The 13,021-nt window shown below is 41.3% G+C and overlaps 2 protein-coding genes across 7 annotated transcripts in view; one reads left to right on the plus strand and one right to left on the minus strand.

Moving 5' to 3' along the window:
- The window catches only part of LOC103394332 (EF-hand calcium-binding domain-containing protein 1), a 17,825-nt gene extending 4,810 nt beyond the window's left edge, over positions 1–13,015 (minus strand). For 3 of the 5 annotated variants that reach the window (XM_025065164.1, XM_025065165.1, XM_025065163.1), the window contains exons 1-22: positions 12,807–13,008; positions 12,155–12,313; positions 11,672–11,776; positions 11,440–11,591; positions 11,139–11,243; positions 8,410–8,556; positions 5,585–5,668; positions 5,366–5,480; positions 4,569–5,254; positions 4,337–4,456; positions 3,798–3,918; positions 3,524–3,630; positions 2,541–2,623; positions 2,321–2,453; positions 1,918–2,014; positions 1,681–1,851; positions 1,428–1,582; positions 1,158–1,344; positions 862–1,028; positions 466–600; positions 310–374; positions 75–217 (exon numbers count right to left, since the gene is read on the minus strand). In XM_025065164.1, coding sequence (XP_024920932.1) covers positions 75–217; positions 310–374; positions 466–600; positions 862–1,028; positions 1,158–1,344; positions 1,428–1,582; positions 1,681–1,851; positions 1,918–2,014; positions 2,321–2,453; positions 2,541–2,623; positions 3,524–3,630; positions 3,798–3,918; positions 4,337–4,456; positions 4,569–5,254; positions 5,366–5,480; positions 5,585–5,668; positions 8,410–8,556; positions 11,139–11,243; positions 11,440–11,591; positions 11,672–11,776; positions 12,155–12,313; positions 12,807–12,990 — 3,421 coding nt within the window. In that variant the 5' untranslated portion in view covers positions 12,991–13,008. Of the gene's footprint in view, positions 1–74; positions 218–309; positions 375–465; positions 601–861; positions 1,029–1,157; positions 1,345–1,427; positions 1,583–1,680; positions 1,852–1,917; positions 2,015–2,320; positions 2,454–2,540; positions 2,624–3,523; positions 3,631–3,797; positions 3,919–4,336; positions 4,457–4,568; positions 5,255–5,365; positions 5,481–5,584; positions 5,669–8,409; positions 8,557–8,819; positions 8,963–10,895; positions 11,041–11,138; positions 11,244–11,439; positions 11,592–11,671; positions 11,777–12,154; positions 12,314–12,806 lie in introns of those variants that run through there. The other 2 variants (XM_008331580.3, XM_008331583.3) reach the window with 2 other exon arrangements.
- rbm48 (RNA binding motif protein 48) lies at positions 9,109–10,989 on the plus strand. Of its 2 annotated transcripts, XM_008331586.3 has the most exons (5): positions 9,109–9,275; positions 9,448–9,638; positions 9,925–10,070; positions 10,188–10,744; positions 10,839–10,989. In XM_008331586.3, exons 1-5 carry the CDS (start codon positions 9,147–9,149, stop codon positions 10,899–10,901), a joined length of 1,086 nt encoding a protein of 361 aa, XP_008329808.1. In that variant the 5' UTR covers positions 9,109–9,146; the 3' UTR covers positions 10,902–10,989. The 2 variants fall into 2 exon arrangements, with proteins under 2 accessions (XP_008329808.1, XP_024920934.1); XM_025065166.1 differs by having other exon boundaries at positions 10,188–10,989.
- Positions 13,016–13,021: the final 6 nt, after the last annotated feature.

Raw genomic sequence — 13,021 nt, forward strand, 5'->3', positions numbered from 1 at the left:
CTCTACCCTTCCCCTCCTCTCTGCCCTCTATCTCCCTCTGATTGAGGGGGGACTGTAAGATGTGTAAAGTTCACCCTTCAGTCCCTCAACACCGTCCAGCTGGGTGAGGAGCTGGTTCACCACGCGGTCCGTCACCCCCGTGCTGTCGTGGCCCCTCCTGGGAGCCAAAGAGTCGAACTCATCAAAGAACAGGATGCACGGCTGCGCTGCCTGTGCCCTGAAACAGAAGTCAGACAGGAAGTGACTGCATAAACATTGACTTCAATAAGAACGCTTGTTGTTGGTGTTTTTCTCATAGTTAACACTGACCTCTGGAAAACATCACGGACTCCTTGCTCGCTGGCTCCAATGTACTTGCTGAGGAGTTCCGGTCCCTGAGGGGAGGTCAATAATCAGTACCAGTGAAGACACACACGACTGCATACAACTGTCTTTGTAGTATTTCTAAGACACACTCCCAACTACCTTGATACTGATGAAGTTCATGCCACTGTCCTTGGACACAGCTCTGGCCAGCAGTGTCTTCCCTGTACCAGGAGCGCCGTACAGTAATATTCCTGAGCGGTGGCGGATGGGAAGTTTGGAGAACAGGATTGGATACTGCAACACATGAAAGCACAAATCACATATCTAGAATTACACTGTATTACTGACAGAAGCATGTATTTTTAATTTGGTGGCTGAGGTGAATGTCTGCATCATGTAAGAGTCAGTGATTCAACCATCAATAAAATATTCTACATGTTGTCATTAAACACAATCATTTTGAATTAAATCACATGTAAACCAAACAGAACTCTGGGTGTTTTGCTAATTCAATTCAATTAAACATTTGATGGTGATGGTGTTGAAAAAACTTACCTTGGCAGGAAGCAGCACGGTGTCCATTAGTTGCTGTCGTACGTCTCTCAGACCTCCCACCCTCTCCATCCCGTGTCCACTGGGGGTGTGAAGGTCCACGCCCCAGAGTGAGGGAGGAGTGAATCCGTTGAGAGCCTTTTCAAAGTCTGTCCATGTTAGAGACACACCTGAGAAACAGGGAGCAAAGATGACTGATGTGGAAGTGAAAACTCAGCCAGATCATAATTCTGTAAATAAAGCAGTCAAAACAACCACAAAACACTGAAACAAATCCGTGACTTGTTTTTTTTTTTTACCTTGGTCAGTGTGGCCTCTCTGCTGTGTGTTAGCATGAACAGCTCGCTTCAGCAGCAGAACTAGATCCTGAGGTGTGTAACCCACGGTCTCTTTGGCGACAGTCTCCAGATCCAGAATCTCCAGCGTCTCCTCGGACAGAGCCGACCTACTGAGAGTCAGACGCTGCAGGATCTCTGCTCGCTGTACCTGTGAACACCAGTGTTCAGCCTGTTAGCCCTGACCTCTGCTGCTCTCATTCCTCTGTGTCTGAGTGATGTTGATGCACTGACCTGATCTGGTGGCTGGATTCTGACATATCCCTGGATGAAGTGGGAACCCTGGACTTCAGTGAGTGACGGGTGCAGAGAGTGCTCACTGTGGCTGGTGATGATCAAACACACCAGGCTGGAGTGAGCTGCGACTTCATCCACCACATCCTTCAGACCTGCAGTGACAGAGTGACCGAGGTGAAAATGTCAGAAAAGACAGAAATCGTCATCAAACTGGGGAAGAACAGGGAAAGTTTGAAGGTAAGGTTTTTACTTTGAGCCACGTGCTGCTGTAGCAGAGCTTCAGGGCCGTGCTCGTGTTCAGGAGACGTCGGTGCCCCTGCCAAGTGATCCAGGTCGTCGAGAAGAACAACTGAAGGCTGCCTCCATTCTGCCCGTTCAAAAACATCCTGCAGCCTCTGCCTCACACTCTCAGCTCTTTTTCCTAAAAAACAACAATTGTTTTAGTTTTTTTTTAGACATGTATGGATGTTTCTTTATTAATGCTGACCTTGAAGCGTCCTGCAGTCCATCACGTCCACATGAGCATCCAAATCTTCTGCAGCTTTTCTGCAAAGGGCTTGGGAGAGAGCACTTTTGCCACTGCCCTGAAAGAAAAACAAACATGACAATAGAGAACAGGGGTCGGCAAACCACGGCTAGTCATCCATCTGCTGCAGCTCCATGTGGAATTACTTGGAATATAATACTGAATACCTAAAATAGATTTGTTTTATTAAGATAAGATAAGACTTCATTCATCCCACACTGTTACAGTAGCAGGATAGACACAGTATTTACAAAGTGAGATAAAAATATCAAAGTGACCATTTACAGCAAGGAATAAAGTGACTAAAGTTATAGTGCACGTAGAACAAAATAAAAATACAAACAAAAATTCAATAACCAAATACCTTAGCCCCAGTGATGAGTAACGCTCCTCCTCCAAGACCCTGCCCTTTGGTACCAAGCTGTTGTGAGAGAAGACTACCAAGAAGGCTGTGGGAGATGAACTCAAACCCAGTCGTGCTGAGGTCGTCAATCCCTCTGGAGAAGGTCAGACATGGAGAAAAAAAATCAGGATTTAAAAGTGAAGCAGAAAAAAATTGTGTAAAAAAATTAGAAGAGACTCACCCAAGAATACTGAGGGACGGAAACTCTGGTTTGGACGTCTCTGCAACTTCCACAGATGACACAGGGACAGACAGTCTGTGGACCTAACAGTGACAACAGTGGTGTAGTCCAATGACAGGACAGACATGTATATTCAGTTTGTTTTTCCTCTCTACCTCAGTCATTATATTTTGTTTGTACTGGTTTATGTGATTACTACTACAACTTCTTCTTTTTCTTTCAGCTTTGTCCTTTTTTTTCCGGGGTTGCCACAGCAAATCATTGATTTCCATCTCTCCCTGTTCTCTGCATCTTCTTCTCTGACTCCAGCTATCTGCATGTCCTCCCTCACTGCATCCATATATCTCCTCTTTGGCCTTCCTCTCTTTCTCCTACCTGGTAGCTCCATCACTGTTTACCACAGCCACTTCCATTCTCTTTGCAAAATCTACCACTGCCTGTCCTTCTAAGTTTCTCTCCCTAACACCAAACCTACCTATCACTTCCTCATCTCCTTTGTTCCCTTCCCCTACATGACCATTTAGGTCTGCTCCAATCACCACTCTCTCTCTCCTGGGGATACTCTCTATCATCCAATTTAGCTCCTTCCAGAACTTCTCATTTTCTTCCAACTCACAGCCTACCTGTGGGGCATAACCACTAACAACATTTATCATCACTCCCTCTATTTCTACCTTCACACACATCAACCTGTCTGACTCTCGTTTCTCCTCCACCACATTTCTTACATGTTCTTCCTTTAGGATCAACCCTACTCCATTTCTCTTCCCATCTGAACCATGATAAAACAGTTTGTAGCCTCCTCCAATGTTTCTAGCCTCACTGCCCTTCCACCTGGTCTCCTGCACACACAAAATATCTACTCTTCTTCTCTCCATCACATCAGCTATTTCTCTACTTTTCCCTGTCATTGTACCTACATTGATTACTACTACAACTACTACATAAATAAGTACTGAAATACAACAAATGCTGATTCCTACCTGTACGTCTTCCTTCCGTATCAGAGAGTGTGCCAGTAAGAAAAGCTGGTCTGGAGGATCATTCTCTGGTTTTGGTTTCAGCACGGTTAAAGTGAACTCCAACTTTGCTACAGACAGGAAAGAGAGAAGGTAATGATATAGTGATGTCATTCAAACATCAATAATTCATAAAGACTTTGTTTTATTTTTTATTTTTTTAAACCTTCCTACAAATTCCAGAACTGTTTCTGGCCTACAGAGCCTGTCCTTCAGAAGGACTGTTGAGGTGACTCACCATCGGTTCCATGGAGGAGGAGATTTCCAGAGCGTGGAGTCAGACAGGACAAAGGTTCATGGCTCTGAGTGTGCAACCAACCGAGGAAGGCTGTCTGGATCTCTTCATCGTCTTCCTCCGACTGAAGTGAGAATGGGAGGGAGTAGAGAATATAATCTGAACAGAGGATATCTGATGTGTGCTTACGCACAAAATGTCACCTGTATTAAACTTATATCAGACGTTGATGTTGTACATACGTTTCGTTTCCTCTGTTTTTGTTTTTCAATTAGACGTAAGGCTGGGTATTACAACTAATTTCCTACATTTTAATTTAAAACATTCTGAATGACTCAATGCAACCCAGATGTTAAGTAATTCTATGAAATACTATTGAAAACCTGATAACATGTATATTCTTATCTGTATGAACCACTGTATGAGTTACTGCCACCGCCTGGACTGTAGGCTTGTTATCATTCAAGCATTACAGCAGTGGTACACTTACACCCAACATAATAATAACATAATAAATAAGACACTGCTGGGTTCTCACTGACCTGTGGTGTTAACGGTTGTAGACAGATCGTTGTCGCCACTTTGATATCTGATGTTACTGGCTTAATTCTAACCATGGAATGTGGGATAATATTCAGCCTGGCAGTGAGGGGCTGTGGGATCTTAAAAGAAAAATAAATGATCTAAAATTAGTCATTAAAAGCATACAATTTTGCAGCAAAATATTATGAAATATAAATTCTTCATTATTACATTGCTTGAAGGCAAACTTACCCAAACTTTCCCATCACAGATCTCCACTTTGCTGTGAGGTCTTTGTTTTCCTGTAAATCTGTCGTTCCAATGACACACCACCTTGACGACCATGACCTCGGCTTCTTTCGTAGTTTCTCCTCCATTTACAGAGTTTTCACTTTGAGCCACCTCTGTGTTCTTCTTTTTCTCTGCGACCTGCTTGGCCTTGTCTCTGGTTTGTTTAGGGGAAGGAACTTTGGAGAGCAGACCATAGGTGACAGGAGGTGGACCTCCAGCTACCTCAGAATTCAGCTCATGTCTCCAGGGAAACACATGAACTACATCAGTCACAGTGTGGCTCATGGTGCACAGAGAGTGAGGAGGTGTTCCACATACTCTGTAGACAGAGTCACCGAGGAGGTCAGGAATATTAGGCACTGGTGGGAGCTCTTTAACTGAGTCATGACCACCTTTTATGATGTAGTGAAGGAAGCTGCTCAGGTCAGATATGCCCCCCCTCTGCAGCTTCTGAGGAACATGAGCAGCATTTCCTAATGTCTTCCCTGAAGAAAGGTCAGTTCTCGTCTGTCTTGGAAAATCTTGTGTCTCACTACCTCTTGCTGCTAAACCGCCGATGTTGTCAACTCCAGCACGGCTTTTTGGAGAAACAACAAGTTCTGTAAACTGCTCCAGATGACCGTAGGGCACAGGGGGTGAAAGGGATGCTGTACAGATTATAACATTAATCAAAACTCTGGTTGAAAAACATTTTGGGATTTCAATAATATTATTCATTTACAAACTATATAAAGTATTATTTAGCAAAAAACTCTGACCTATTTGTATGTAGATGACTGTGTGGTCATCCACCCATACAGGACAGATGGCATCCTGGAACACAACTCTTATCTGATTTAACAGCTGCTGCTCCAGTGAAAGACTGTGAAGCTCCTGGATGTTAAAAAAACATAGACAATGCTAAGTCTGTTGATACCTGTATGTAATAATAAAAAGGCTGCAGTATAAAAACATTAGGCCAGACATTAGGTCAGTACCAGGATTTCCCAGTCATCAAAAGACAGAGGCTCCACAAACACTTGATGCAAGGACGACATCTGGTGGCATGTTCTAAGAAAGCACTGTAGAAAAAAGAAAGAAAGAAAATACCACAGCCTGTCAGTCACTGGTCCAGGCACGGGCAAACTACGGCCCGCGGAAAATATACGGCCTATTGGGCTTTTTAATCCCGCCCGCCGAACTCGTCCACGTTATATTATTACATTAAATTTTATTATAAAACACCTTAATCATTTTACCTAGCTGTATATCCCATCTTTCCCCCGCAGAGGGCGCCAAAGATATTGACCATTGAGTGTGATGCATTACGGTGATGCATTACTTCATTAAAATGAGCGGAACGAAGAAAAGAAAAGTAGACAGTGAGTGCCGAGTCTTTAATAAAGAGTGGAGAACGAAATATTTTTTCACTGTCCGATCAACAGCTGTATGTCTGATATGCCAAGAAACTATTGCAGTATTTAAATAATATAATATCAGCTGTCATTTTGCCACAAAACATGCAAACTACGCTAGTAACTGTGATTCAAGAGGCAAGTACTAAGGCAAGTTTATTGCTGGCATTCAAATTAGCAAAGGCCAGTAAGACTTTCTCTGATGGTGAATTTTTAAAAGAATGCATGGTTGAGACAGCAGGTCTCTTGTGTCCTGAGAGCTAAAGCAAATTTGAAAAAATCAGTTTATCACGCAGAACTGTGACTCGCCGTGTGGAATTGATTGACGAAGATATAGCCAGCAAATTAAACAAAAAGGCAGAATTCTTTAAGTTTTATTCTCTAGTACTGGATGAAAGTGATGACATAAAAGACACTGTTCAGCTCCTAATTTTTATCAGAGGGATTAGTGACAGTTTTGAGATCCTTCTTCTTTTTCTTTCGGCTTTGTCCCTTTTTTTTCAGGGGTTGCCACAGCAAATCATTGATTTCCATCTCTCCCTGTTCTCTGCATTTTCTACTCTGACTCCAACTATCTGCATGTCCTCCCTCACTGCATCCATATATCTCCTCTTTGGCCTTCCTCTCTTTCTCCTACCTGGTAGCTCCATCTCTAACATTCTTCTATCAATGTATCCACTGTCCCTCCTCTGCACATGTCCAAACCATCTCAATCTGGCTTCTCTAGCTTTTTCTCCAAACCTTCCTGTCTGTGTTGTCCCTCTGATGATCTCATTCCTGATCCTGTCCATTCTTGTCACTCCTAAAGAGAATCTTAGCATCTTTAACTCTGTCACCTCCAGCTCCACCTCCAGCTCCACCTCCTGTCTTCTGCCTATTGCTACCGTCTCTAAACCATACATCATGGCTGGTCTCACCACCGTCCTGTAAACCTTTCCCTTCACCTTAGCTGACACTCTTCTGTCACAGATCACTCCTGACACTTTTCTCCAGCTGTTCCATCCTGCCTGTTCTCTATTCTTCACCTCTCTTCCACAGTCTCCGCTGCTCTGAACAGTTGATCCTCACTACCTAAACTCCTGCACCTTCACCACCTCTGCTCCTTGTAGCCTCACTATTTCACACATGTACACATGTACTTTGTCTTGCTACGACTGACCTTCATTCCTCTTCTTTCTACTGCAAACCTCCACCTCCCTAGGTTCTCTTCTAGCTGCTGCCTACTCTCACTACAGATCACAATGTCATCTGCAAACAACATAGTCCATGGGGACTCCTGTCTGACCTCATCTGTCAATCTGTCCATCACCACAGCAAACAAGAAGGGGCTCAGGGCCGATCCTTGATGTAGTCCCACCTCCACTTTGAAGTCTTCTGTCCTCCCAACAGTACTGCTGATTTGCAGACCCAGCAAAACCTTTTTCACGGACAAACTGTGATTCAAGAGGCAAGTAAGGCACGTTTTTTGCTGGCATTCAAATTAGTAAAGTCCAGTAAGACTTTTTCTGAAGAATCCATGGTTGAGACAGCAGGTCTCTTGTGTCCTTAGAGCAAAGGCAAATTTGAAAAAAAATCAGTTTATCACGCAGAACTCTGACTCACCGTGTGGAATTGATTGAGGAAGATATAGCCAGCAAATTAAACAAAAAGGCAGAGTTCTCTAAGTTTTATTCTCTAGCACTGGATGAAAGTGATGACATAAAAGACACTGCTCAGCTCCTAATTTTTATCAGAGGTATTAGCGACAGTTTTGAGATCACAGAGGAATTTTTGACCATGTAGTCCATGAGAGGAAAAAGGGGACTTGTATAATCAAGTGTCTGCTGTCATTGAGAGAATGAAGCTACCTTGGAGTAAACTTGAACTCATGAACATCAACAAAACCTGTCACAGATCCAAGTTAACTGACCAACACCTCGGATCTATCCTGAGAATTGCCACAACAAATATAACACCAGACTTGCAAAAAAAGGAGACCAACAACACTGTTCACACTGAAACTGAATGTTAGTTTATCACTGCGTTATTAAATTAATAAATTTGGGGGAAAAAATTTACAATAAACTCTTCACATTGGTGTTTCGCTTCCTGTTTTTACATTTCATTTATATTAGTCCACACAAACACACCATTCTCCTATTCTGGCCCGGCCCCCCTGACAAATTTTAGAAACCATTGTAGCCCGCGAGTCAAAAAGTTTGCCCACCCCTGCACTAGTCCTTGCCAACAAATTGTTACTTTAAACTTATAAATATTTTAAATTAAGCTGACATACAGTAATTAAATCCTCACTCTAGAAGCATACCTGTTCTACACCTTTTAAACCCAATAAATTATTATTTTAACATTTTTAAATATTTAAAATTATGCTGACATACAGTAACTAAATCCTCACTCTAAAAGCATACCTGTTCTCCATCTTTTAAACCCAGTTTTCCTCCCAGATGCCGACTCAGCTCCACCTCTTGGCCGTCGCAGCGAGAAGAACTTCTTTTTAGAGTCCAGCTCAGGTACAGTGGAGACCCATGGCCCAAGGACAACTCCAACGCTTGGTTCTGATATACAAAAAGCATTCCACAACTTTAGGATTGTGTGTTCATAATGCTGTTATAAATGTAAGCAATATTAAAACCACCTTTAAATAAACTGAGGTCATAATGTGTAACACATCGTTATTAACTTTTGCTTTTTTGTGCAACAACAAGTGTCTATCAGCATCGTTCACGTATGTCAGTTGAGACATACTTTACATGAAGTAAATATTGACTGACACTCGGCTAAGGAACTTAAAAGCTAGCAAAAATAACGAAAAACTCACCTCGTGCAGACAAAGGTGTGCCACCAGCTTCGGTGGAAGGTGAAGAAAGCAGTTCTTACAGTTACTAAAAACAACCGTAACAGGTTGAATGCCCTGGTTATTAATCATGACTCTTTACATTGTCTGGGTACTGCACATCTGCCATGTAATTGCTATCTAATCGATGTGTTTGAAATCGCTTACACAGACCAGAGTAGTCGATGACGATGGACACACTCCTTTCAAAATATTACACAGAGAGAGCAAGGATACATGAGAACACGAGAACATCAAAACGAACGGGCTCTTATTCTGAAAAGCTCCTTAGCGGAAATAATTTGAAGAAACATGGCGCTCCCTAGTAATAACAAAATGAGCTGTTGGGCTGCCCCAGGAGTTTATAAACACCACGAACAAAGGAAAGTGTGTATATCGAGACCAAAATATAGGGATGGGAGGAAAGACAAAGCGGTGAAGGTAAGGTTAGCATATCTGATATACAGTATGTCAACGTCAAAATACACTACGGTACAAGTGCAACGCTGAAAAGGAAAACGTCTATTGAAACTATTCAGGGAAAAATGAACATTAAAAAAAAGTGTTGCTGTGTTCGTAGGTTTTAAACTCGTTTGTGATTGTTCGTCTTCAGGTGTACACTATTAATCTAGAGTCTCGTTACGTGATGGTGCAAGGAGTCCCAGCCATTGGAGTGATGACAGAACTGGTCCAGCTCTGTGCCTTGTATGGAGTGGTGGAGGAGTACAGACCACTGGATGAGTACCCTGCTGAAGAATTTACTGAGGTCTACCTCATCAAGTTCCAGAAACTAACCAGTGCCAGGTTCGGGATCTTGTTTAACCTTATTTATAAAGAGCAACTACTAGAGTAACTATTAAAATCTGCCCCAAAAATCTCAAAACAGTCAGCAACAAGTCTGAGGCCAAGTCTACAACATATTATTGATAATCAAAGACAAAACAAACACATTGACAGACATTGTCTGACCTAAAAAGAGAGATATTATGATTGGATCACACATGCTCTCAAAGGTTCAGTCCAGTTTGTTGTTCTTATTTAACGCTGCCATCTTTAGTTTAATTTTATTGCTTTAAAATGTATTTTTCAGAGCAGCTAAACGCAATATGGATGAAAAAAGTTTTTACGGTGGGGTTCTTCATATGTGCTACGTACCAGAGTATGAAAGTGTAGAAGACACAAGGTTGAAACTGCTGGACCGAAGGAGATATATTATGAGGGCTGCCCAGAATAAAGGTACAGTTGCAACAAATTAATTTCCTTTCTAAAGACAATAACGTTCGAATTAATGGTTTGTTTTACTTGCTTATACAAAACATGAAAAAAAGTTCTGTTTTTCTTTTTCTTTAAAAGCAAGAGAAAGAAAAACAAAGGAGGATGGAGAGGAGAAGCCAACGACCTCAAACACAGACAGACAATCAAACATGACTCTGTCCCAAAGTCATGAAATGCCAAGGAATGATAATAACACAGGAGGGAATTCTAATTTCAATTATTATTCAGACTTTACTTTGCTGCCACTTCCTCCACAGGAACAACATTATCACATGGGACAACAAGGGACTGAACTCAGAGAAGATAAGATGGGGACATTACATAATGCAGTAAGCAACACAAATCAGCAGTCTGAATATAACAGTGTCAGTCAAACATCATCAGAGAACATACAGAAAAACCGACAACAAAGACCGACTCAGAATCAGACCCCAATGGTCAGATTTGTCCCGAGGACCACACAACTGGAGAAGAGGAAACATCGAAAGGAAGAGGCTGCAGGTCAGACCCTGACTGATTTATCTGAAGTAAATGAGACTCTGATTGGGCCAAAGCTACCGGAGCCACCTAAAATTGACATGGAGGATGAGTCAATGAACACGACTGTCTGCCTTATTAGGAACACAATGAAACGGGTAAGCAGTTATCAAATTTTCCTGTGGCAATTTAGAGCAACACTGAGTCATCAAGTCTCTTCTGTCAGTATAAACACTGATTCATTTCTGTTAGGTTGGATCAGTTCCTGACGTCAAGCCGGTGGAGAAAAAGATGAAACCACGTCGTCGGATATAATCAATTTGTTGTTTGTGCATCAACTTAATTAACAATTTTTACTGTACTTTAAGGTGAAACTGTGTAAAAATAAATGAGAATGATTCTGTTACAGTTCTGCAGGTTCTTGAAATACACGTAGCTCAAATGCATCGGCGCTCTGAAATCAAAGGGGATGGCGGATTAAATACTCCTTCTTCTTGTATTTTAAGTAAAACAGGATGTCACTGCATTCCAAACAAGTTCTTAATTTCTTACCATTATATCTGGGAGGCAAGTTCCAAAAGCTTCAAGTAACAAATTCTCATCCTTCACTGCCTTTTCAAAGTCAGCAAAAGACAACCTGCCATCGTGGTCGTGGTCCTGAGGAAGGGAAGGAGAAAGATGTTTGTACAAAAAATAGTAGTAATAATAGTACTATTTTTTTATTTACCGAATAAATGGCTGTTGTAAAAATCTACAGTTGCATTTTTTTCTCTTCCTGCTCATGTGAAGTTAAATTTTTCAAATGTCTGTTGAAGTTGTGTACAGTAGATCGGAGCTGTTAGTATCCCCTCACCATTCTCTTCAGTGTGATTTCAACCAGATCTTTAATCCCCTCGTCTGGGTCCTCCTCAGTGGGCTGCCTGATCAGACTGTTCTTCAGCATGTGAAACATTTCCTCCCTGGAGATGTAGTGGTCACCGTTCAAGTCGTACACCTGAAAACAGTCTGTGTCACACAGGCAGAGAGCAGTCATTGTTGAGACAGTAACTTGTCGTTCAGATTTAAGATTGTAAACGTTGACTTACATTTTATTTTTTCCTCCAAAGTCCCTCGGAGGAAAATGGACAAACCTTCAATCCATTCCTTGACACTGACAAAGCTGTCGTTGTCTTTATCAAATGTCCTGAAAACTGCGGGACAGATAATATGTAATATATACTGAACTCAAAGGTACTTGAACGTGTGAAATATTTTAACAGTGATTCCTTTAACGACCATTGGTGAACTTAAGGGAAAATAAAATGAAAATATACTTTAAATTTAGCCACAGGGAAATGTTTTATACATTTGTAAAGAATAATACATTTTACAGTCAAATATTCCATCATGGCTTTCTGAATGTCTGCCTTAAGTTTCATGGCACATGGCTGAGATACAAATTTGAACTCTTTTGAACAACAAAAATAATTAAGGTTTTTAAACAATTTTTTTGTTGAGTTTGATTTCTTTGTTGACATTGTTAAAATTAAATTCAAAAGCCAAATGTCAAAAAAGAAGTCTGCACTTACCCAGGTCCATGATCATGTCATCTGTAAGCCCAAAGTTATTGTGGAGGATGCTCCTGAAGCGTTCTTTGTCCAGGCCTGAGACTGTTCTCCCGGTGCTCACAGGTTCACCCAGGAGAAGATTAAACTCTCGGATCAGACACTCCACCTCAGTTTTACTGACTGTAGAAAAACAGATGGCATTTGTTCTGTCTCACTGAGAAGTCATAGGATATACTGCACCTTCACAATTACCAGACAACATACAGTCCAAGTATCCAGAGCACACGTGTTTACATGCTTTCTATTGTAGAACATCTTAATTCAGAACTAGCTGCACAACATTGGGGAAATATTCAGCAAAAACAGCAGAATTGATCAACATTGATCACAAATAAATAAATCGTGACATTCCAATACTGAAAAGAAATTCAAAATAAACTGAATAGATGATTATAAGTATTGCAAAGGGCATAGAAATGAACACAAACACATTGATTAAAAAAAGAAGAAGCCTAAATTAAAAATAAGTTATTAAAGGGTTAGCTAAATCAAAAATGTTGAAGTACACAGCTTCTCTGAGTGGTTGTAACCAACAAACAGTGTGCTGTGACATTAGAGAAACATACATTGTACATTCTGCAGGTTGTCTTCATAAACAGAAGTCCCTACTCACAATGATCCACTTGTTTGGAGATCGATTCCGCCAGAGTGTGAATGATTTTCCTATTCATGGAAGACATTTCTGACTTAATTAGAAAAAAAAAAAAACAAACAATGTGCGACTCAATCGACCTCCACTCCACAGGCGACGTAAACACGCCGTTGCCATGACAACTACTCGCGTTAAATAAGGACATATCCCTCTTATTATAAGCCATTTACCTTAGT

The sequence above is a fragment of the Cynoglossus semilaevis genome, chromosome 18 (genome assembly GCF_000523025.1).
Source record: "Cynoglossus semilaevis isolate Cse_v1.0 chromosome 18, Cse_v1.0, whole genome shotgun sequence".
Classification (NCBI taxonomy): Eukaryota; Metazoa; Chordata; class Actinopteri; order Pleuronectiformes; family Cynoglossidae; genus Cynoglossus; species Cynoglossus semilaevis.